This window comes from Falco biarmicus, chromosome 1 (genome assembly GCF_023638135.1).
Source record: "Falco biarmicus isolate bFalBia1 chromosome 1, bFalBia1.pri, whole genome shotgun sequence".
Lineage (NCBI taxonomy): Eukaryota > Metazoa > Chordata > Aves > Falconiformes > Falconidae > Falco > Falco biarmicus.
The window spans coordinates 47,454,437-47,480,111 of NC_079288.1; the positions used below are offsets into that span (position 1 = coordinate 47,454,437).

Below are 25,675 nucleotides of genomic sequence, written 5' to 3' on the forward strand. Positions count from 1 at the left end.
TGCAAACAGGCCTCTGAACACTCCATTTAAGCAGGCCCAGACACCTGTTGGTAGCTCTGCACAGCTGGCAGCAAGGTACATCAGCAAATGTGATCTGGATCACAAGCAGCTCTTGGGTAAGAGGAGTGGGTGCAGGAAGGTGCCCGTTATAGAGAAATCTGAAGCTTCTCATTTCCTACTGACCAAGCTGTGCCCAGAGAGGGTTGTATGGATGGGATTTTGCCAGCATGTTCACAGACTGTGATGTACGCTTCTCAGAGAAGGCCTTTATGGGAGGATGGTCAACCGGCATTACTGTTGGGACCCAAGCCAGATGATATGTCAGCACTGCTGTTAACAAAGCAGCAAAGAACCTAGGAAAAAGAATATGACCAAAGTAACACCAGCAAAAAAATATTCCATTAAGTGCTTTAACATATCCACATATACTGGGAAGCACACAATCTTTTTTTTTTTTTTTAAGAAAAAGGGGCAGAGGGAAGCTTACTGATTTTTGTTGATCTGTTCTATCAGAAATGTAAATTCTTTAAGAAAACGCTGGCATAGCTGGTTCTTTTCCAGGGTGCTAGACATCATATTAAGCCACACAGGCTCTGCAATCCTTGGAACAGAATATAGGTTCCAGATGGTAACTCTGCTCAAAGAAAATTCCCAGAAAGCAAGTGTTAACGTGCACATTTCAATCTTGCAAATACAAGTAGCCCCTTTCCTCTTCTATTGTCCATTGATTTTTATTTACTTTTTGTAAGATCTAGGATACTAAGCAAACTAGAAGAATTTTTACTCTTCCAGTAATTACTAGTAGTTACTAGTGTCCCAGAACACTAGTCTGTTCAGTTCAGACTACCACTAACAGTGTCCATGTATCAACTAAGTATTTGTCTTCCCTTTCTTGCATTCCCCTGTGTACTTGTATTCAGAGAAACGATTCAGAAATAATTTTGAGGGGGGACAGAACACATTCTGTTCATCACAGTGATCCAATTCCACATTCCAGACATTGCAGAAATTCCATCCCACTAAAGCCTTATCTTTCTCCTGGATTGCTTTTCTCTGCTTCTGGCCATTCCTTCCTCTCTCAGGTATCAAAAAGAGCTTTTGACAGCAACTTTCTTGTCAGTTACACTGCTCAGCATCTATAGCTCGGAGTGGACAACTGCATCTGCCTCGATACAACAATCGATCCACCCATCTGCACAGGCATCAGCAGAAGCCAACTCTTGATGAGATCTTAAAGACTTCAGCTGACAGTCCCAGGTACAGGTGAGTGCAACAGAACTACTTTCATTCTCATTCTGAAAATGGCTGAGCTGGGTTTGCTAGAAGTTTTCTAAGAACAGTTACCAAATACCCAACACAGAAAATTCACTCACACTAACTCCAAGACTGGCTGAATTACAAGACCCTGCATTCAGCTGCTTATAACTGGAAGTGACAAATTTTAGAGGGGCATGAGAAGAGCTCTCCTTGTAATTCAGAATTCCATCAACTCACCTGAATTCTCCCAGGGCATCCATGACACGGCTGATATAAACCTGCACTCTTTGGCTGGATTCTGCTATTTTTCTACATGAGATCATGGCCTTGATTAAGAGTTAAAGACACAAAACAGCTTCTTAAAGGATTCACATTCTTCATCTTTTTAAGCTTCATTAACATGTCAAAATTAAGATCTAGCCCCAGTGCTATACAGCCACTCAGGACAGCAACAGCTGCCAACCTCCCTCCACCTCACGACAGACCAATCCCTATGGCTGGACATGGGGAGAGAAGAGAACATTTTTGAGGAAGTAAGGGGAAGACAGCAACAAACATGTTGTGTGTCTCTTTCAGTGACTGCATGAAAGGATAGAATACCATCATTTCCACAGTCTCCAGGGAGTCAAGAAAACCTCATAGTGAAATATGGTAAGAAGGAAAGAAAAAGAAAAAACACCCATAGCATAAAACTCTCTATTCTTATTCCGATTAGAAAAGAAACCACACCTCTTTTTCAGTAAATGCTAAATTCCTACACTGGGCTCAGGCTCAAAACTACATGTGTAAGGAGGGAGGGAAGCTTGAAACCACACATCTTCTCCCACTCTTCATCTATCAGATTCTAGAATACTTCATTCTGTTTGACATTTATTTTTCCACATTAAACCAAACTAGTATTCTGTACCTTTTCTATTGCATATTTCAGCTTGTTCATGTGAGATTCAAAAAGAGGAAAGTGAGAGAAAAAGAAATCCTGGAAGTTTCTCTGTGCTTCTTCTTTTTCAGGCAGAGAAAAGATTATGCTGATCGCAATTTTTTTCCTTCGAACCATTGCAGGATTGGAGCTGCAGCTTTCATCAGCCATGCTAAACATTTCTTCAGTGGACCTGCAAGATAGATTTATTAGGACAGTTACCTATGTACCGAGAGGTAATTTGTCTTCTGTCCCTACCTCTCCAAGTAGTAAAAGGTAATTCATTCTCAGGTCTCCTTTGACTGACTATGTAAGACTTTGCTGTCACCTGGCTCTGAGCAGAGGGCACCCAACATTTTAATAGATAAGACCTATGTTTGCTCAGATAGGAGGGAGGCAATCCTCAAAGAGGCCAGCTCCTAGAGTGGTGTGAACACTTTCCTCTGGAACAGAGCTACTGCAAAACCTCTCCTTCTGGATTTACCTTTAAGGGAGATAAAAGGGAATGGAGACACACAATACAAATCAGCAGCAAAAAAGGCTAAAGGTAACTTTAAAGCTATGAACTGCACCCAGCAGCCAAGCTCCTGCCTAGCTTCTCAGCAGTACGTCTGTGATGCTCCTCAGTCTGTGCTGCTGCTCATGAGGGAAGTTGGGAAACACGCAACCTATACTGTTCCAGTACCTTAAGAGGGATGTTTTAAGGCACTTAAACATGCAAAATAAAGCTTTCTATTTTAACTGTAGACAAGATGTCACCACTTAGTAATTACTGTGTAAACACAAACGTAACACCTACAAACACCTACATGTGTGATTAGCTCAAAGCTGGATATACTACAGTTTTAAATGCTTTGTTTTCTACTAAAAAAGAAGAAAAAAACCCAAAACAGTGTTTATTTTACAGCCATTATTATTTCCCCAAGTTCTAATATTCACTTGATAGCTCTGCCAACAGTTATACCGCTTTTCAGTATGACACATGGGTTGATACTGAGGTCAGTACTGCTCAATATCTTCACTACCAGCTTGGCCTGTGAAGCAAAACACACCTTCAGTGTAGTCTGTAGATGATGGCAAATGGGGGGAGAATGGTCAATACCCTGGAGGGCACTGTCCAGAGAGCTTGTGGAAGCTCCATCCTTGGAGATTTTCAAGACTGAATTAGACGGGTTCCACAGCAACCTGATCTAAATTCCAAGTTAGTCCTTTGCACAGGCAACCAATTTGGATGATTATCCAAAAGTCTCAGCCCAGTATAATTTTTTCTGTAATTATACAAAAGGGTGGCAATCCCCTCACCCTGTTCCTCCATAAAAGCTTGCATTGCTAGATATTGATGTTGCTGGATTTACAGAACTTTTTTTTTTGCTTATCTCAACTTAAATGATTAATTATTTTGCTAGATCAATTTAACTTAAAAAAAAATCTTTAAAAAGTATATCCATCAATGAGTAAAATAGCATGGTGAAAATGCCTTTTGGAAGGAACTTCCGTTGAGCAATGGCTTTTAATCCACTAAGAAATTACAGGGGGGAAAGGGTAAGAGACAAGAAGCCATTAGAACACAAATGGAGACATTTAGAGCAGCAGCTCATATAGAAATAGCTCTGGTTTGGAGTTTTTTTTAAGTTAGACTGCAGTACTGATATGGAGAAATAGTGTGAAATAGGGACAATGGACATTGATTGTGATTGTGTATGTCTGCTCAAGGAATGTGGGTATGGTGACTGGTCGTGGGCACGGTGTCTGGTCACATAGGCACACAGCCTTGAGGAGACACCTGCCCTTCTTCCTCTAACAAAGGGGCTATTTATAAAAAGGATGAGAAAAGGATGAGACACATTTCAATGTTATCTAGAGGAAGGGAGTGCTAAGTCTTCTTGCTGGAGAAGTTCAGATGGTCACAAGGACATGAATCACCTACAAACCTGCAAGACCACCACATTCCAGGCAACGGACTGATAAGCTAATTAACATACGAAGCGAGAGTAAGCGGGTTTAGGAAACGAATATGTATAGGCGTTAATTGAATATTCATTTGTTTTATTGTATAAATGTGAGATGGTTCGTCACTTCAGGCATGCATGCTTGTGGAGGAGCGATCCCCCGTGCATCTGCATGCAATAAACATACCTACTTTATAACTTTTGAGTTAGAGAGTCTAATTCCGTACGTCAGTATCAGTCAGCGATAATTAAAAGCTTGAAGGATTTTCCTATCAGAATTATCTTGAAATAGGTCCTGTGGCATTTACAGACCACTATGAAGCAATTCACAAGAGGAAAGACTGAACGCTAAACATTAATTCTAAGTTCATTCTAAAATTAAGTGGTTTACAGTTTAATTGGTTTGACAAAGTTAAGTATACAAAAGTTTCTCATCATAGAGGTACGAGTCCAGGAATACAGGAACACTTATGCACTAAAACTCCAGCAAAAAAAGCTTGTGGGAAACCAGAGTTCAAGACAAAAACATAACCTTATTTAAACTTCAGGAACTTGCATGCAGACACAGAAATTCCAAAGAAGGTTGGTCAGTCAGCATCTAAAACGTCACAAGCTTTTGTGCTGCTTCCCAGGAACAAAAATTGAAGAATTTAGGTCTGGGAGAGAAGTCTTTTTAAAGCTGCTAATCTAGCTTGCCTGCCAATTGACTACATGGAGTTCCAGCTAGACATCTCATTTTCTTTGAGCTATTGGCCTAAAACACCAGTCACAGAAACCGTAGAATCTTGGCTGTACAAACTGAAGTGCAAACTCTGCTGCCACTGCAGTGACAGAAGCCTACTGTTTCTCCAGCAAGCAATCAGGAAACAAGTATCTGAAGAGGCTTTTTGGCTTAGAAAGACCTCCAATTCAAGAGTAGTTCTACACAGTGGAAATAATAACGTCCTGTTTAAAGTATCTTTCCCCAGCATTGATTCTCCAATGCTGAAGAAACACAATCTACACCCTACAGCAAACAAGCAGCCCCAAAAAGGCTACTCTCCTCTAAACAATTTGTTACTTTCATAATATTTTCAGGAAACTTTTTAGTGAAACTGGCTACTTCTTGAACTGGGCTGAAATTATTTACCCTAAATGTTTTAACTTATTTCTTTAAGAAACCAAAAAGTACTTCAATTTACTGAAAGCAAAATGTTTACTAGCTTATTCTCAACTGAAAGCATGATTTAGAAAGCCTGACTACTACACTAGCAACACTGCACAATTCATCATGTTAAAAGTAATTCAGTAAGAATATCCAGGAAAAAGCTTCAAGTGCTGAGACACTAGGAAAAGTAGTGTTTTCAGAGATGTTTGGGGTTTGTACTTTTTACAGGCCATAGCTTTTAAGCTTCTCTTAACTTAAAGCAGCGAAGAGGGAGAGGGGCCAAACAGCCGGATTTTCTTGTAGCTCTCCACTAAATCCATGCTGTCTCTGGGTGCACGTGGATGGGTACATATGAGCCGATAATCAAGAACCATTTGCTATTTTGCAGCTGACAAGGGAAGAATTTGCTTATTAGGTATGAAAGGTCTGCTGCATTCCATGCTTTGTTATGTCACCGAGCTACAAAAGCTAGTAAAATTCCAAAGCAGACCCCAAGCTTTTTGATCACAGCTTTTTTTTTTTTTCCTTCCTGTTTTGGCAGAAGTCACATCAGGAACATCCTGTACCAGCCAAGACAGTCATCATGGGCTATTACTCCAAAATTTCAATAACTGCTCACTAGTCAGAATTCATCATAGTATAATGTAATTATGGCAGCAGTGCTGTTACAGTCCCTTTCATCTCAACAGGATGCTCTGCTCCTTCAGAAAGTTTAATTTGCTTTACAGAATGTGGCTTCACACACAGCCTATACATTCAATAAAAGTAAGTACATTTCAATTCAAGCCTTGCAGCTCATACTTAGCCAAAACTTGATCTTTCTTCATATTGGCAATCTTAGGTAACATGCACAGAGTTTAGACTGAACTGAGAGCATTTAAAGAACAAATCCTGTTATTAAAGAGGCTTAAACTCTATTTAGCTTAAATTACTGCCAAACAGCTCTTGTAAGAAGGAAGCTGTTGCACTCACCACCTTGGAATAATTCCATTCTCTAAACTGGTTGTCTGACTTCGGAGCCAGCGACGTTGGTAGCTGCTAGAAGACGATGCTGAAGAGCTTGGAGATGGAAAAGGAGTGACCAGAAGACTGCTCAGAGATGCTATCAAGAAAGCAAGAAACCCCACATACACTGAATTACAAAGAGTGCTGGTTAAATATTTCTCTTCATACTTTTAACTGGGAACAAACTCCCACAAATATTGCTCATGCTTGCTGATCTTTTTCACACAACTCCCTTGCAACAGAAAAGAATTATTTTAAATAAATCTTGCTATCTGAGGACAGTCTTTTCTTACAAAGTCAGAGATCTTCTCTACTAGAACATACTAAAAATCTTACTCTCATTAAAAGTATTCTGTCCTAAGAGGTGTTGCCCTCCCATTACAACAGACAGATCTCTTGGTCTCCTGGACTCCTTTTCCTATTCAGTGCTAAACCATTTTCTCTTCCCTTGCTTTAGTAAAGGCTCCAGTCAGTTCTTTCTCGATATTATAGATTGGTTAAGAACCCAGAAAACGATGGCTTAAACAATGAATATCATTACATAATCTTGCATAAAAGGCTTGAGGCAAAAGTAGAAGGAAAACCGCTCAGCAGATCCAAAAAATTTTGGGTTTAATGGTCGTGAGGTACCTGTATTTCAGGTGAATCACTGCACCAAAGAATTGTAATGTAATTACAAAAGCAGGCAAACAAGATGGACAGCAGATACCTGACCGAGCAATGCCACTGTCTCTGTCCTCATTTTGTCCTCTGCTAGGCATATCAACAGGCGTGCTGTGCGCTAAAACAAACACATCGGATCAATAGAAAGCATTACATAACTCATCACACTGTTTCTCAGCTTTTCAAAAAATAAGTTTAAAGGTCACAAAACAGCAAAGTTACATCCTGTACTGTTTGTTACTCCAAATAAGCAGTATGGTGTGAGCAGAGGTTGCAGCCAACAGTACTCCACACCGAGTACCATGTTACTACAGTAAGCTGGTTGTTTGCCCCAACCGAAAAACATCTCTAAGAAGCTTAAGAATATGAATACAGTCTACATTATCAGAAATCAGATATGCTTTGAAAATGAGAGCTGGTAGTGGCCCCATCTGTCACTTTTGACATTTTTTTTGTGCATGCAAAATTGTCGTTTTACACAGGTCAGCATCATAATGAAATAGACAAACAGGTCCATTAAGCTTCTGATTCACTCCCCAAGCAAAGACTTACTATCCATAGAGCTTCACAGTAAGAAAAATTCAGCCTATGTCATATTACATTGAAGTGTTAGTAGTGCAGAGTCACTCAAATTGTAGAGCATGCAAGATTTGCAAAGGCTGTGAAGAAACTGCAATGGTATTCCAGTTCACATTTTTGCAATTAACAGAATTAATCAGGCCTAAGATCTACCCACCTGCATGGGTCATCAATATGCCTGTAAAAGCAGACTACATAGTTTAAAGTTTTTCTTTAACAATATCCATTTCTTTAATTTTCAAAAACCTTAAAGCCTCCCAGACAGCTCAAGAATTAATTTTGAATGTCTGTCATTAAAAAAAAGTAGCAAGAGGTAAGAGAAGAAAGAGCTGTACACCAGCAAGACACCTGCACACTAGCAAGAAACCAACTAATAAGCCAGAAAACATAATTTCTCTAAGAAACATAAGGGCTCATTTATTATTAAAAACATTGCATAAACATCTTTAAAATTTAACACAGGAACTGGAAAAGAAATGTGGACAAGTAGCAATTAATTTAGCTATTTTTTTGGAAGAAAGATTTTTAAGTGTAAGCCAGATATATCTTGTCACTATTTTAGCCCCTTCTGTTTCTAGAGTAATTATGTATGCCCTGCAAGGATTCAGAAGGAGCTGGATTTGTGTGTGCATATGGATGGTCACACTGTGGCTGGCATTCCACACAAACCTGCAAAGAAAGAAGCACTGCGGATGAGCCGGAGGGGACCTCCTTCAGACACACCCTGCAGCAGTTTGCTGCTACACAGCTGTAACACACCTAGGAAACAAAAGCAATGTAGAGACAATGCAATGCAAAAAAAAAAGTTTAAAAAAATGGAAAAAAGAAAAAAGGCAATGCACAGGGAAAAAACAAACTGAAGGAACAGATGGCCTCATGCTATCATAAAGACATAGAATCTGGAAATATTTACCTAAATTACTTCCACTGCGACAGGTTCCCAAACCATTCTGATTCGAGCTCAGCTTTCCCAGGCTGGGATCTTGGTTGATGTATTCAAAGCTGTCTTGTAAGCTAAAAAATGGGGGGAAAGCCAGCATTCCTTAGTGTGATCAATAGGCATTAACATTAGCTTGAGAATTAGGCTCATTTTATGGAAGAGAGAAGGCTGAAATTAAATTTACAATCAAACTCAAGGACCAGTCGGTTTTCTGAAACTGTATGGCAATAGACATTTATTTTCTATAGAGGCTACCTCTTTGACTTACTGTAAATTTCTCTCCATCACATTTGGGATTCAGTTTATTCGTATTTGCCCATTTTGGGGACAAGTAAAAAAGGGTAGAGATAAGAAACAGTGTATCTTCTGTCATTGTTATGGAAAACAGGAGCGGGGTGCAGGGACACAAAGACTCCTCAACATATACCCCTTCTTCACCCTTCTGGCAGCAGGAGGAGAGAGGGGCTTTGTCTGCCCAAAGCACCTAACCTCTCCAGTTTACTGCATGTCCTGGACAAGTTAAGAAGCAGAAACTTGGAGAGATTTTATTTTTTAAACTTGGGTGGCCTGGCCAGGATCTACTAAGGGAATCCTCCACAGCCACCACTTCTGATTTTCTACTAGACTTCTCCACTTCAGCAAATTTAGAAACAGTGACAGAAGGACTACAACAGGAAAAAGGAAAGAACACCGCATTGGATGGGGGAAGAAAAAAAAAAAAAAGCATTCTTACTTATTGTTGCTTCCACTGAAGCTTCCTACCCTGGCTGAGAAGACTTTACTTATCATCAGCTGTGGGGGAGAGCTGAAAGGATAAACGGCCATTTCAGTGAGTCATCAATTCCAAGTGCCTGACTAGAGTGTGCATCACAGGGAAGGACGCTTACCGTATATAGTGAATTTTCAAGGTGGAGCCTTTGTAACTCATTGCCACCGAGCCAAACATCATTTCTCCCAGCATGTTGACATCAGAGACTGGTCTGGTGTACTACAGGCAAGATGAGAAGAGCTAAGTCAGTAATAACTTGGCATACTATTTCAATTTAATCAAGTGCCATAGGGCTACATTTTGAATGGAGAACCCAAGTTCTGCTTTTCCATGCAGACTGAGATCTTGTGTGATTCTACCAACACACCGAGTGCAAGTACAAGCAAATGCAGCTGGACTATATGCTCTGTTTGCTCACTAGATGAGCATTGCTACCCTTGTTCCAGGGGGACCTCCAAAGGCAAGAAAGAAGCAAAAATATCTATTGCATTTCCAAAGAAATAGCTGTGTCCAGCAACATTCCCAGATAACAGTGTTTGATGAAACCTGTAGGCCTTCACAGGACTTCGATTTTGTGGTCTGAATCCCCAAGCATTAAACTGTCTTCTTTTTCAAATGAGTAAATTCTCTTTCCCTGCCCCTATAGAAAGCTTCTTGGAAACACTTTTGACTGGAAAATAATTTGTGAAGACTGTGTTTCTAAGTATAATCAGATTGATTTCTTACTTTGTTTTGAAGACTGATCATCAATAGCAAATATGGAGAGAAGTTTGTTAATCCTGAAGGAAATCACTTAACTTCTAGTTAAATATAATTTTTTCTTCCTTAATCTATACATGCTTCAAATTACATTTTTCTAGATGAAATTTTTATGCTTTTACTGAGAAACAGCCAGAGCACCTAAAAAATAATTCGCTTAAAAACGTCATGTTATAATATGACAGACTAAAGGAACTCTTAATACACCGTGTTCAAGAGCTTCAGAACTGACCTGAAGCACAGACATCTTTCAAAACAAGAACAGAAAATGGTATTGTGCTTTTCATGTTCTTCACAAATAACAATGCTATTAAATATCTTTTGTAGCTCTTTCAAAGACAAGACCAAAACAGACAAAAAGGTTAAGATGTACACACATGTTATTACTCTAGAACACTTTAAAGATAGAGTAGATACCTCAACATCCAAATAAACTTGTAATATATCTGTCATTCCATGTATTTAAGTCAAGGCTTTTATATAGTCTTCTTCAGTAAAACGCATAAGTACAAACTATAAAAGTAACGAACATTACCTGATACTTCGAGATCTGTTCTTTTATATTTTGCATACAGCTTATTGAGGGACTATGGGAAGAAATATTGTTGTTCCCATTGCTTGCTTGGCAGTTCTTGGCAGACGCCTTTGCAGAAGCATCCTCTGCCATTTTCTGTGTCAAAACAGAACAAAACAGTGAGAACAATTAAAGAAAACATGAGAACTCCCACCTATAAAAACACCACAGCAAGATTTTTCTTGAACTCCGGGTAAGCTACAGAAAAGATATTCTTATTCGATTCAAAAAATACGTATCCATTTTTAAAGATTTTTAATAAAAGGTCAGCATCAGAGAAAGTGCAGAACCACTCTCACATTTATATCATCAGACAAGTTTTTATAGTATCATACAGAGTAATTAATCAAAGTTCCACTGGAAGATCATTCCCAATTATTATGAATTGCTGTGTAACATTTGCCAAAGTTTATGTAAAAAACCCCACTCAGTTTATGGGTTGCTTACAAAACAATTTCTGTAATCTTTTGCACAATTACTTACTCATATTGCACATAACTTTTGCTCACTGACTGATTAACAGAATTCTTAAACCGAAGAACAGCCAGCAAAAACAAGTAGTGAATAATGCATTATTTGGTAGAATTAGCAGGTTAGAAAATCTATTTGTTAAACCTGTAAAGGATTTGTGAAGAAAAAAAAAAAAAAAAAGGCAGAGCTCAACAAATGAATTCTTAAATCCAGATGACTGTTTAATTCAAAGTTTACTCTCAAGCCACTATGTTTTAACAACATCTTAGATCTGATCAGAAAGGTGTAAAGGAAGTCTTGGAAAGCTACTGATTACATTAATGCTATTTGTACGTGTTTCTTAACACAAGCTGCATTTAATTCATTGGGAATTGATTAATACAGTTTTCTTAAAGAGAACAAGAAACTTACTGGGTTTTGTTCAATGGCTGCTTCCTCCCTCACCCACCCACCCCCAATCTAAATATTCATTAGATGTCAATTAAAAGTCCCACATTACTTCAAACATACTTCTCACATGCAGTTGAATTTTTTTATATGAAGGGAGCAGAACTGTAACCTTGCAGCAATAAAAACTGCTTAGAAAGTCTTAGGAAGCTTATCTCACACTCTTTTAAACTTTTTATATATTTAAGAAATTCAAAATCCCTTAATCAACATATTTAATGTGTATTAATGTAAACATACATTCATTTGGTGCACATCAGAACAAAGTGTATTTTTATGTCTCATTTTGTACCAGCATGGTTTACCTCATCGGAAACATTCACTGGCAGAGATCAATGAAGTTGTTTTTTGGGTTTTTTAAAAGTCAACAAGGTACATAGTTTATAGAAAAACCAAGCAAGCAGGCAAAAAGAAACAGTAATAACCTAGAAGCTAGTAAAAAGCAGCCATAGCCACATTTACATAACATATTTTGAGCTCAGCAAGACAAGAAAGGAACAACAACAAGAAATTAACTGGAAATAAAAGTAGAGTCCAATGTTCCACAAGCCTAAAATGAATGCTTACTACAGTGCAGTAACTGTAGTACATTTCAGAATAGTCACAATGACAAGATGATGAAACGAGCAAAAGAAAGATGCAGAAGAAAAAGAGTAAGCGCAAGCCAAGAAAATGAGTAGATATGTCATTTTTTAAAAAAGCTGAGTTTAAACTATAGTGATAGTACAGCTCCTTTACCGGTTTAAAAATAAGCCTGTTAAAAAAAAAAGCGTGTTAAAAGTAAAATCCTAGACTTCTATATTTTATCCTATATTTGCACTCCTTTTGTGCAGTCTTTCCTGGCATAGTACTTATGTGCTACTGCTTATCTAATCCCAACGTGACTGTCATTAGAGGTTTAGAAATGCACCAGTGTCAGTAGTCATGTGTTTAATGAGCTACTGACGAAAACCGCCTAATAAAAGCAGTCTGATACATGCCACCTGCAGAAAGAATTGCAGATTAGATTAAGAACACTGAAAAGAAACACAGTGTATTAAACAAACATATACTTAAATGCAAGACAGACCTGCTAGTTCCCCCAGGTAAGCTGACCACATACTTTAAAGACAATGTATTTGAATATTCAATGTGAATAAGCTTTACTGTTTTTCAGGAAAATGGATAAAGGCACAATACACACACACATTTTCTTGACTTCAATTTAAACAGGAATGAACTTAAGAGTCATTTTGCCTTAAACGAATCAGTTTTGGCTCGAACAAGCGAACATTCAAGATCACTTAACATCTATGTGTTTGCATGCCATCCAAAGCGCTCTGGCTGTTTTAAAAGGGTACCTAGATTAGTGTCTGGCTAGAAAACGGATTATAGCCGGTATCACATGTTATGAGGAAGGTTATAAAGTGTTTTGTGTCAGTGTTGCATAGAGTTTCTGATAGGATGTTTTATAGTTAACTTTTAGTTGAAAAAATTATTCCACTTGCTTCAATACTAAGTATTTAAATGAAACCAGAAATATATTTCCTCCTCACATGCTGTGTGTTTTAAACCAACTCAAGGAAGTAACAGTCTTGATGGGGCAGGAGGGGGGCAAGATTAACAGACCAGTCTGACCCATTTACCCTCTTAAGCATCATCAGCTGATGACTGATCATCTACTTATCAGTCCTAGTGATTTGGCACAATGGAATATTTGCAGTGACTGAAATAGACCCCTGTTTTATAAGCATAATTTCTACCAGTCACAATTATTCATATATAGCTAGTGATTCAATAAACTATGCTAATCGGACAGGCCAAAGCTCCTGGCTGTAACACAGGCTTCAAAACAAAAAAAAAGAAATTATTAAATGTAGAAGATAAACATGGAGCTGGTAGGGGAAAAAAAAAAAAAAACCACCACCAACCACAAAACAGAAAATATTATCGTTTTACTTGCCTTACAATCAGCTAAGTTTACTGGAAACATTACTCAACTTGTGTGCCCAGAGAGCAGCACAAAGAATTTGCATCTCTACAGCATCTAGTCGTGCTTCTACGTGCGTCACAAAAACTTACATGGCTATATATTACCATATGCCAGTCTTACCCTTCATGGCATGGTTAGCCAAAGTGGAATTGTTTTAATTCACACAGAGCCAACAACTTTACTAATCCCCAAATACCAAAGGAAGATGAGCACATTTACAGAGGTGCTAGACATCACTGGGACAATGGGACAACCAAGGTTAACAACAAAAAACAATCCCAGCCAACATTAAAAAGGCTAAGAAAATACTCAGTTTGAAGGGTTATAGATTGTTTAGCTTGAAAGCAGATCAGGTCTAAGCTGTTATGCTTTAATACCATATCTATATTACAAATACCAGGTGTGCTCACAGACTTTTTGGAATCTAACACACTCTTGTTGCAGCTATCACAGAAATGAAATCAAGTGAAAGATCACCAGTAAGATTAAGAAGTGCACACTGTCCTATTAAAACTCCTGCTTTTGGGAAGAGAAACAAAAGCGCAGTAAGACAAAAAGAAAATTATCATTTCATACCTGAACCACAGCTTCATCGATTTTGCGGACTGCTTTGGAATCAAATAAGACTTGTCTGCCTCTCCTCTCACAGTCTTGGTAAACTATCAGGCGGATCTCATTCAAGTCAAACTCTGAAAAAGTCCAGCTGCAGATTATAAATACAAGATGTTAAAATAGTGTGCTTACTTTGCAGGCTTATTTAAGTGAAGAAGCAGGTATTTGACAAATACATCTTTAACTCTGCATTTATAAGAATTGGGCTGTAATCACAGAACTCTGACCAAAAAGGAACTCAAAGGAGCATCTAAGCCCAGCGTCACTGATACACAGGCAGGCACAGCCAGACCAATTTTCATCCACCTTTCTTCAAAATTTTCCAGAAAGAACACAAAATTTTTTCTTAGCAATCTGCTCCAGCAAACTACTCTCAGATTTATGCCCTTCTCCATACACAGTCTGGATTATCCTTATTGCAAGGTAGGTGTACTGTTTTGTGCAATTCCCTCAATGGCAATAAACAACAACAGATCACCATCCTCTGTACTACAGCCTTTCACAAACTCAAGGATTACAAGCTCCCTCACCCTTTCCCCTCCTCTAAAAAACACAACACAAAATTCCTTTCGACCTATTCCTATCAATACAAATTATGATTTTTCCAAAGTTTCATTCTTGTAACTGAAAGACAAGGTTTATTCCATTGTTTTTCCCCTTTCGTTTCTGAGATATTTCAGGGTTTACAGAGCAATCAGAGATTACTGAGACTTGACCTCTGACTATGGAGAAACTCATTTAGTAGATGAAACCAAGGTACACTGAGATTCAGCCTGAAGCAAAACAACTCTCTGGAGCCAGAAACTACCTGTTCCTCAGAGAGGCACCGTGGCACACGGCTCACCTCCTTGCACTGCCGCAGGAAGCTGAGTACCCCTGATCACAGCTGCAATGGCAAGAGACTTTATTTCTTAATTCCAAAAGGAACCGGTCTGCAATCAGAGCATGGAGTTTTCCTGGGCCTCAGGTTCATGTTATGTAGCTGAAAAGCTGGAATTAAATGGAAAAAAACCTACTACTGCATAAAGCAGTTCATAAAGCACAGCATGGTGCTCAGTCGTACCGCCTCACCCCCGACCTGGACGGACCGTATCTCGGGGAGAGGAGCACAGCGGTTATTAACAGTTGTTGGTTTAACAAATTGCATAACAGACTTCAGTCAAGGCCACGCTGCTCTCCCACCCAAAAGGAGGTTTCATTTAGGAATTTTCCCAAATTATGCCCTACAGAGGAGGAAGGTAGAGAACTGAGGGAAAAAAAACCACAAAACCCCTACACAGCTGAAAGACAAGAATTTCTGAAGCCATTTCTTTTATTCCATGCTCTGTTAACAGCCATAAATCAATAGTGAGGTAAACGCCACCAACTCCTGTTAGTCAGCAAGGTAACCATGGGCAACTGCTTCAGGAGCACACTCAGAGACTTGCAAATTTAAAGTCATTATAAGTAAAGCCAGTTTCATTTCTTTGTGCCTCATCTTGCATTTCAGAGACCAGCGTAGCTAGAAAGAAAAATGAGCACCTTTTTCAAAGCTGAAAAGACCTCAATCTGGAAGGTTTTATTCTATTTTTAAATACCTTGGGACAGAGTAAGCCAGATGCCCACCTCCACTGGAAGGTACTCTGATAGAAGGGCGCTCCATGTACATAATATACAAGGGTCCTGTAAGGATCAAAGCCAGATCATGGAACCATGCTATAGGTGCTGTTTTGCCATCAACAGCCAGGAAACTTGTTGATGTGTTTGTAAAATGTTGCCGCCAAAATGCTAGGAATGCCGGGCAGGTTTCTTTTCAAGTCTTTCTCTTCAAAGGGAGTCACAGCATGATGTTAACCTGCCGGAGATCAGGCCTGATACCATTGTTGATAGTTGCCCAACAAAGATCCTACACAATTCACATATGCAGAGAGCTCTAACTACACCATCTGTTTTAAGAGTCTGTTACTAGTTTCCCAGCCCACTGCCTATGCAATGCTATAACAGAATCAAGTTACACAGAACGCAAAAGAAGTCAGAACCGTCGGCAGACTTTGTTCTAGCCTGCTGCATGGATCTGATTATCTTCGGTACCAGATACTCGGATACCCCTTCGGTTACACAGCTATCTACATACCTTCTGCAACAGACACCACCTTAAGTAATGATGTTGCTTTCTTACAAAGGCCACAGGTCTTCCCTCCTTTTAACAACAAAGAAAAGGCACATCACTATGGCCTTAAATTAAGGTGTTGGTCTTGCATACAATTTATCTCCAGGACTGGCACAGCAGGATCTGTAGTTCAGCCCACAGGACCGCACATCTAAACAGAGAAGGATCCACTTCAGGCGTGGCCTGAGCCATTCCAGCTGTGCCCACCCATGTTAAAAGCGTGTTCAATGCTTGTGTTGCACGAATTTAAGTTTCCTCATGAACGAGTGAATTCCCACATTCTGCACTAAAGCAAACTTCACGTTGCTTGTGAGGTGCTGACTTCTGTGTAAGACTTGAACTGGAGTTTATAACAAATGCTGAAGTAGAAGCCAATTTAACAGCCTGCTGAGGCGCCTTTTCCACACAGCACACTAGAATGAAAGATGGGTGCAATTTTTCAGAATTTCAAACAGATTCTAGTGACAGATAGCAAAAAGCTAAGGAGTTACATAAAACCTGCCAAACAGACCTTTATGTGATTAATAGACCATATCCAGGGAAGTGACTCCAGATAATGCTTCCTACAGTACTAACCAAATATCAAACTTAGGTTTTAATGAAGTCCTTGCTTTCAGGCTTTGAATTACCCAGAACACAAGAGGCAGTTCCTGCAGCAGTCCTACCTACTACAGGAGAGATCCGTCCTACTAAGACCTCATCTGATAAAATCAAGCATATCTGTAGGCAAGTTATACCAGCATAGAAACACTAGCCTCATTACTTCCACATGGAATCTAGCACCAGGTCCAAGACTAGTCAGATAACCAGGATGTTCTTCCCCATCACAAAAGCTGATGAGCAAACTGCTTACAGTACTTCAACCCTTTATTGTTTAAGCCAGCCTATATAACATGCTGCCCCCAGACCAGGGACAGCAGATTCAATCATCTCCTAAAAGCAGAGTGTTGAAGAACACAGAAAATACACAGACTCATTCATCAGCTCCCTTTTCACATGCATAAAAACCAAACTCCCAAACTGTTACTTGCTTATTCAGCAATGCTGGAAGGCATGTACTTTTTGTTTCTTCTTCACATACAGTTTTTGAAAGAAAGAAGATGCTCTTTCATGAAATACCACTTCATGGTAAAAAGACAACAAAAAAACTACCACACTTCTGCACTGTACAGCTTAACATACCTCTAGATGTTAGAAAGTAATAGCTTAAAGGTTTGACTAGGAGGAGAAAACACCTTTCACTCCTCCATCAGTTGTTTCTAAAAATTAAGACCAAAAAAACTGAAATAGCCAACAGAAATATTGTAGTCTGGTTTTTCCTAAGGAGAAAAGGTCCCTATGCTCACAGGGAAGCTGCATGCATACAGGTTCACCCTGCATAATTATTTGTTAATTCACTAATCAATTTCAACCACCAGTTTTGACCAAGGGACACATATTTCTATCTTCCAAAAATAGTGAAGGAGATAACAGATTCTTCCTTCTCCCTCTCCAAGGCCACAACATGAACTAATGTTAACTTTAAGGCAACAAAAAAAACCCCTCACGATGCGTTTGTGGGACATAAGTAGAGGATGGGGAAAGAGAAAATTCTGAAAGTGTTACGTGAAAAGTTTGCACATTATTAGACTGAATTTTCTATTTTTCATTGACAATTTGGTAACAAAATTATTAGTTCTTCCACTTTTGGATAGAAAGCAAACCCTCAACACACTCAGAAGAAGCCCCTTATTTTCTAGCTGCACCACATTATAAGATTCTAACAGTATACTCCATGTCCTATTAGAACAAATATCAATATTTATTCATATCAGAAGTGTCCTTTTAGTTCTTCACCACCACTCCCAACACTCTCCTACTTCACATCTCAAGACTCAGCTGGTAAAATCTTAATTGGCACCCTGTTCCTTTTTTCTCCATTTCTGCCTGAAACAGCTTACCCAACCTCACAGGCAGGTACTGAAGGAAGCTGAGCGCGAGTTGTTTAACACAAGTAGTTTTGCATATGTACCTACTGCCAAACGTCTTACTTCTGATAACAAAACTATGTAATCCCCAGGGCAAGCTTCATATTTCTCACGAATGTTTAGCAAGAATAAATGTGCTATAATCGTTACCTTTGGATAACAACTGTTGCTTCTTTCAGTCAGCTTAAAAAAAGCCTTCAAAAATTAAGTTTCACTAAAGACAAACGTTTGCCTTACCCACTACTTATATAAAAATGTTCTCATTCTGCTTTTACAAGATCTTCTATGTTCAATTTGTGTTTAAGAGCTACTTAAATAGAACGATCAAAGTTCTGTGCTGAAGGAATACATATTGCTAAGTGACTTACAAAATAAATGTTACACATAAAGGGAATAAAATCAGAGGTTTTGCTTTTTTCCAGCCACCTGAGTGTCAATGTATTACAAAATGACAAAACAGGCTTCTGATAACATTACACCCTTGAGATGTAAGGAAGTGAAAAGAAATGTTTCACTCTGGCTTAAAAAACAATGCATTATGCTAGGTCTCACATATTCTTAAAAATTACCTGAATTAAATTAACATGATCTTGCACAGACTTTCCTAAGCCACATTTAATGTGGCTATTTTGACCAAATTTGTTTGGTTTTTTGTTTGACTACAAAAGCCCCACATATTCTTTCTCCTATTTTTGTAACTATGTGACCCTTCTGTTATTTATGTCTGTTCTGGGAATTGCTGGACCTTTCTGTAAGCTGAATTCTCTGCAGCAGAAGTCTGTCCCGGCACACGAAAGCAGATCAGAAGCGCAGCTGGGAAAGAGAAGGCAGAAGCAGAAGGCAATCAAACCTCCACCTCTTGGTGGCAGCATGAGTTACACCAACTCACTTTGTCCATGGAGCTATAGACCTTTAGGAAAGGGCACAAAGAAAATGTTCCCTATACATTCCAAGTAAGTATTGAGGCTAGTTAGAACGTTAATTGAGTTGTCTTGCTCCCCGAGTCAGTTTTCTGCCTGCTTAGTGAGCTGAACTGACAACCTAAGGGGAGCCAGCTCCAGAAGGATTGGAAAGGCCAAGGCCAGCGCAAGGGGAAAAAGGACAAGAGCATGATGCCAGAAAGCAAAGGAAGACAGGCAAAGCAATTACTTCCTTCAGTGGCAGCAGTATGAACAGCTCGGCTTATCTAGCCTCACCTTCAGAGTGGATCTTTCCTGCATGTGGAAGATGCTAGAACTAATATCATCTTCAATTTAAAAAATAAATATAATCAAGCTGTCTACATTCATATAACACGAAAACCAGGTCTACTAAAGATACTAAAACACTATGGATTTTTTATTTTTTTTTCTCCAGGAAGTCACAAGTTTGGAACAATTTACAGATATCCTAGGCAAGTTTACTCCCCAGATTCCATATTAAGCTTAAGTTTTATTTTCTCTTAGATTTGCATATAAGCTACTTTCGGTTTTCCACTACAAGACACAGAGGCAAAGAGATCTGTCTTAGTGGAAAGGCAGACTCATTTGTTTCTAGAAAAGTCACAAGAAGCTTGCCCCATTTTGCCCTGAATCAGTATTTTCAGTTAATACAGATCTCCAAACCCTGAACTTTACAAAGAAAGCTTCTGGATCATCTTTATAATGATCAGCATGTATGCAATAACTGAAGAGTGACCTATTCATCTATATTCAAAAACTACTTCAGCTGACCTTAAAACATTTTTGAAAGTGACTAACCACATTTTTGAAAGTGACTAACCACTCACTGCTTTGATGCAGTATCCATAGGCTAGAGAAATAAAACGGCTGAAACATATCTATATACCTATCTATGCTTTTCTGCTTCTTAGATTTGCAATCCTGAATATAGAATATTAATTCTACACCCTTGGGTGTTAGAATTTGGAAGAAGCTGCCTTGAACTGTATTTTCAACAGTTACATGGCAGTAGAGACTGAAACACTGGGGACACACTGGCACACATCTGAAAAGAGACAGCACAAAAGTCAAAGAAACATTATTCATACTCCAGCTTACTTTGATGTAATACTTGGTCTAGAGGTCATTTACAAGTAAAGGAGAGGGTTCCCCCTCCATTCTTCCCCCCACTTCACAGCATTCTGTACCGTCTGTTCTGCACACTGTTACTACTTGACCTACTAACACAGGAGCTGGCAAAAAAATAAGAGGGAAAAACTAATTAGAAAACTAGAAAGGGAAGGTAAGATCATTTAACCTTAACTGAAAAGTCAGTTATCCTTCATCCCTCTGTTTGCATATACATAAGACTTACACATTGCAGTCAAGAATGTAGATTCAAGTTTCAAACAGGGAAGACTTTCTGCAGTATCAGTCACCATCAGCAGCAAGAATAAGCTTTTAATACAACCCTTCCAATTATTTACGAAATAGCCTTTCAGCACATCATTATAAATCCAGTATCAACTAAAATTGTCCATTCTCTGTCCAAAGTAATGTATATCAAAAAAGTTACATGCATACCTGTTTTGCAGCAGTGTAGTCACTTTGTTCACACAGCTGACACTTTGGTCTCTCAAAGATTTTCTAATCCTTTCATCCAATTTGGTACAAGAGCGATTATTTCCAAGTGGTACATCACTGCTGTTTCTTGCTCGTTCTCTTTGTCCCCCTGTGCCATTTGTAGCTTTTGGTGTACCCCCACACATTTTTCTTTTGCTACAAATCCTTTTCCAAAGCTCCCTGAAAGAAACTAAACACCCGCTGAAGAGATACAGCTTCAAGCAGATTTCTTTACTATAGATCAACCATTAACAATCCTAATTTACCATCAGCTTTCTTCCCTATACAGGAGCACAGTCTGCTGAATGTCCTCTTAGGGAAAAAAAAAAGCAAAGAGATCTTCATGTATTCTATAAGCCATTAATGCAGAAAGACGGCTGTAGCCAACATACTGCTGCAGTTACTCCAGACAGAGGAGCAGACATGACTGTCAAGTTTCAGAAGCCATGGCATTCGCTCTTGCTGCTGTTACAGAGTTTTTCCTACCGAGCTTGGTGCAAAGCTGTAGCAGATACAACAGCTAATATTGACTTTAACTATGTTTGTTTCCTGGTATGTGATTTAGGTAGCTGGCAATTATGTAGTCACAAGACTGAACCATATGGCCTCTTAAAAAAAATAAAAGCATAGTTGCTTTTGCAGTGACTCGCCCTTAGTTGCAAGGTTGTTCTAACGCTGGCTACAACACCCTGTTAATGGCTCTCATGTGAGCAAGTGTCATCTGACAAGCCCTAGCAACCCCATATAGCTCAGGAGCAAATAAGAATCTGTCAGCATTGCCATATGGTTATCAGTTCAAAAACGTGACCAACACCAAGAAACACGCTAGATATTGTGCACTGTAATGCTTTTACTTTTAAGGACAAATAGTATTTACACTTGGCCAAGAATCTGGAACTACTGTTTTGAAAAGTTTTTTTTTAAAAAAAAGTAGAAGGGAAAACAATCAAAAAAGTTTGTCTCAGACATCAGGTTGGTTGATGACAATTTAGTCATGTGCCTATTAAAACAATGTAACGGCAGTACTGATGACAAATATCTGATAAAAAACTTCTGACCAAGAAAAATTAAGTTTTTAAACAGAATGAAGGAATCTGATATTTTGTTCAAGCTCAGGTGATGCCACTACAGAACAAAGCTCCTTCATCTTTGTTTAAAAAAAAGTTATGTCTGCTCATAATTCACGTCTCACAGCTTCCCCCCAACAGTAAAATTTTAGACATTTTATAAAATGACGGCCATAGTGCTATTTCCCTTCCAGATTAAAAAAGGAAAATAACTTTGCTAATGGTCACCCAGAAACACAGCAGTAGAGTTACAAAACACAGTAAGATTTCAAAACCTAGTGCTACGTGCTACCTGCTAAATAGTACAGCACCCTTCTTAAAAGAATTTTGTAATCTCAGTAAACCCCAACCCCTAAGCACTGGACAAAAGTCAAGCAGAAAACTGGAGCAAGGTTAGGCTGAACAGCTTGCTCAGCTGCAGAAGGAAGCCTAAGCAACAATAATACTTTAAAACAAAAAGCTCAGTTTCAATTCCCAGAGCAGTGACAAATACTAGATCACAATCACTCCTTCTCCCAGGTGAGGGAAACAAGTGAAAAGCTTTGGCCTGTTCTCAAGTGATTCAAAGGATTTGGGAGAGGGCAACTCCCAGCCCTCACCTCATCCAGAACTACAGTAAACCATCGGTGTTCCCAGCCACCTTTGAAGTGCGAATGAAACAAGCAACTGATTGCCAGCTTCCTCCACTTTGCCTGAGATCAGCAGTTGATTGCCTTCACTTCTGTCCTATCTTTTCCACCAACAAAACCCCAAATCCTGAAACATTCAGTTAAACGACCGCAATATCAGATTCACATCAGACGCCAGATATGGGCACTCCTGTAAGCTCACTCAATAGATGTGCTTCACAACACTGCCACATCTTTAGAAAGAACACTGTAATTCCCAAAATACCTGGGGAATTGCCACCAAAACTCCATGGAACAGTTTCTGAACAACAACAAAGCAGCAAACCCTCACATGGAAAACACCCTGAGGCCAAGGAGCAGATAATAAGAGAAAATGGAAGAAACGTGTCCTGCTCTCCAGATACAATCCTGTGGGAAGCAGAGTTTCATCACTTTTTCTAGGCTATCCGCAGCATGTCACCTGCTCCATTTGTAGGTAATTTCCTGTCCATCATCTCCACTGGGAGACAGCTGCCTAAATGAATTCAATTCAAGGTAATATTTCAGCAAGAAAATTTGGGGTGGGGGTAAGAGGAACTATTTATGATGGAATGATCTAATGAAGAATAATTTTCTGCCTAAGTTACAGCTGTCCACTAAAACTTAAGCACTGTTTACAAACCTAGCAGAATATTTGCAGAACCCCCTGTGAAGTTTTATTTTCCAAACTGCTTTTAGAAGCAGGCTAGAGAAGCATAGGAAAACAGAGTTTGAACTACAGCTGCTGTTTCAGCGAGCATGTTTTTGCAAAATATACACTTAGTGAGATTGATACGCAGAAAAACACCCAGACCCAGACATTCAGGATGAGTTTAAAGGTGAAGTGGAATCTATTTTGGATTACTTAATGATGCATTTCCCTCTTTAAGTCTGTTGAATAGCTTATGTAAAGGTAGGTTCCCTTCCTCTCACAATTTGAAGTATTTACTCCGCATTGCTGCTCCTCTTTTTAAAACCCTGGGTATGGAAGAGTTGTGCTGATGCCACACTACATTCTTTTTCCAATGATTTAAAGTAGTCCTAATATGGTAAAGCACTATTAACCTCAGATGAACCACCTTGTTCCAGCATGATACATAGTTACTAGTTTCACACAAGTTAGGCAGGATACATTGCAGATTAGTCATGCAACAAGTGAAGGAACATGTTATTTGCAGCGCTTCTCCCTCTCCATTTAGGTTTTCCTGTAGAAAGAGTTCTGGTGGAGAAAAATAAAGTTCTCTCTACCAGGTCACTGGACAGAAAAGTTACTTTTTTTAAAAAAAAAAGATAAGTCTATGTGTTACTGCATGAAAAGCAAAACATTGGATGTATCTGTTCACTGAAAATTTAGAATTCCCAAACTACCTGCTTGGGGAAGGAGAATATATTGGATTTTTGCAAGGTTGGAAGCATTTTCCATCACCTTTGTTGCTAGAAAGCAATGCCACACACGCATGCACAAAAAAGGACCACAAAACCCACACACACCTGACAGAGGCTACCAAACAGATGTATACAAGTTAAAGTCACCATAAACTGCACACATCAGCTTTCCACTAACAAGAACAGCCTACTAAACCCGTGTTTCATAATTCAGCCAACTTTCGTAAGTTTGGATTCACTGGTGGTTGGTTTATCTACAAGGCAGAACTTTGGAAGCTAGGCTTCAGACAGTGGCTCAGCAATAATGTAAAAACAGAGAAAACTTAAAAATAATAACAATAAAAAAAATCCCTAACCAAACAAAAAACCCAACAAGAACAAGGTGTTTGGAGTAGGACCATAACCAGCAGAGCCACGGCTCTCAGTTGTGAACCCCAGAAATGGAATCCCTCATTAGCAAAGAGCAGAGCCCAAGATTTGTACTTGCACCAAAAAAAGTGCGTTTATTTAATTGCGTTTTACCATTAAATGTGTTTATTTCTGATAAACTAGGACCTCAGACAAAGGCAGATAAAGTATGTGAAAAGGTTAGCACCCTCGATCTGTCACCTAGTCCTTTCCTCAGTACACAGCACGCTGCTTAATCAACTTTCTCCTTTGCACCCTGCTGTCCTCCAGCCCCCCAGCTCCCACCAGCTGAGAGCTCCGCTCATTTCGATTAAGCCAAACACTCCGCAGGATTTGTCTCGCGGTAATTGCCTTTTCTCATTTCAGAGAGCTGAAAGTTTACTTGTTAATTTCACGTTCGTTAGGGGTCGGGCGGTTTGGCTTTTTTCTTCCCCGTGTATCATTTCAAACGCAGCTCCCGTGAGCAGCCCCCAGCCCTCCCGGGAGCGGCGCGGGGGCCCGCCCCGCCCCGCCCACCCCCCCCGCCCCCGGCCCCGCCCACCCCCCGCCCCCGGCCCCGCCCTCCCCCCCCGCCGCCCCCCGCGAAGGCATCATTCCCGTGTCACCGGTTCCAGCGGCGCCATGTGACTGGGCCGGCGGCCAGGGACGCGGCTCCCGAGCACGGGCGCTGCCAAGGCACGTCCGAGCGGGCCTCTGCCAGAGCGCGGGGTGCACAGCGCCCTCCCCACCCCCACAGCCGCACTGCGCGCCTGCCGGAGGCCCCTGCGCAGCAGCGCAAGGCAGGGGCTGGTATTTCTAGCGTCGCACGGAGGCCCGACGTACCGCAGCCCTTAGTATCTCCTACGCAGCCCAGCAGCCCTTAGTATCTCCTACGCAGCCCAGCAGGGCAGCACGGGCACCGCCACCACACCCCCGGGCACGGGCTTGGTTGCCTGTTCTTTCCTGTCCTTTCCCTCCCTTGTGTAAAGACCTTTTTAAAAAATATTTATTTAATAGGAAAGTCTGCACGCAGCTTTCAAGACGCTGTTCAAAAGGAGTAGTTTTAGAATATGAAAACAGAGAAACCCGACTGAGAAACAATATTATTTTAGACATAAGTAAATATACAGTAATGCCAACTGATAAGAAATACAAACAATGACACACACGTGTGTGTCCCCCCCCCCCCGATTTTTTTCTGGTTAGCTGAAAACACACATAAACACCTTCACTCAAAGGAACAAAACCCACCGGCATATCAACAGAAATGATTTCTCTATAGATTTCCTGCACTCCTGCTATGAAAAGGCTCCGTTACCAGAGGGTTTGTGAACCTCAGGGGACACAGCTCACCGCCGAGGGTGCTCCCTCCAAAGCGTTACACCCCCCTCCTCACCCTGCTCCGAACACACGCTCCCAGGCCAGGCTGGAGGTACGCACTACCCAGGGACCCCCGCCCGTCCCAGGGA

The 25,675-nt window shown here is 40.0% G+C and overlaps 1 protein-coding gene across 3 annotated transcripts in view; it reads right to left on the reverse strand.

The window, feature by feature from the left end:
- The window catches only part of FNIP2 (folliculin interacting protein 2), a 52,375-nt gene that overhangs the window by 15,571 nt on the left and 11,129 nt on the right, over positions 1-25,675 (reverse strand). The window contains exons 1-13 of one of the 3 annotated variants that reach the window (XM_056331008.1): positions 20,681-21,408; positions 14,025-14,151; positions 10,520-10,654; positions 9,344-9,444; positions 9,190-9,261; positions 8,430-8,530; positions 8,186-8,275; positions 6,984-7,055; positions 6,242-6,371; positions 2,165-2,366; positions 1,495-1,583; positions 488-634; positions 184-353 (exon numbers count right to left, since the gene is read on the reverse strand). In XM_056331008.1, the coding sequence (XP_056186983.1) occupies positions 184-353; positions 488-634; positions 1,495-1,583; positions 2,165-2,366; positions 6,242-6,371; positions 6,984-7,055; positions 8,186-8,275; positions 8,430-8,530; positions 9,190-9,261; positions 9,344-9,444; positions 10,520-10,654; positions 14,025-14,151; positions 20,681-20,865 (1,621 nt within the window). In that variant the 5' untranslated portion in view covers positions 20,866-21,408. Of the gene's footprint in view, positions 1-183; positions 354-487; positions 635-1,494; positions 1,584-2,164; positions 2,367-6,241; positions 6,372-6,983; positions 7,056-8,185; positions 8,276-8,429; positions 8,531-9,189; positions 9,262-9,343; positions 9,445-10,519; positions 10,655-14,024; positions 14,152-20,680; positions 21,409-25,675 lie in introns of those variants that run through there. The other 2 variants (XM_056330833.1, XM_056330923.1) reach the window with 2 other exon arrangements.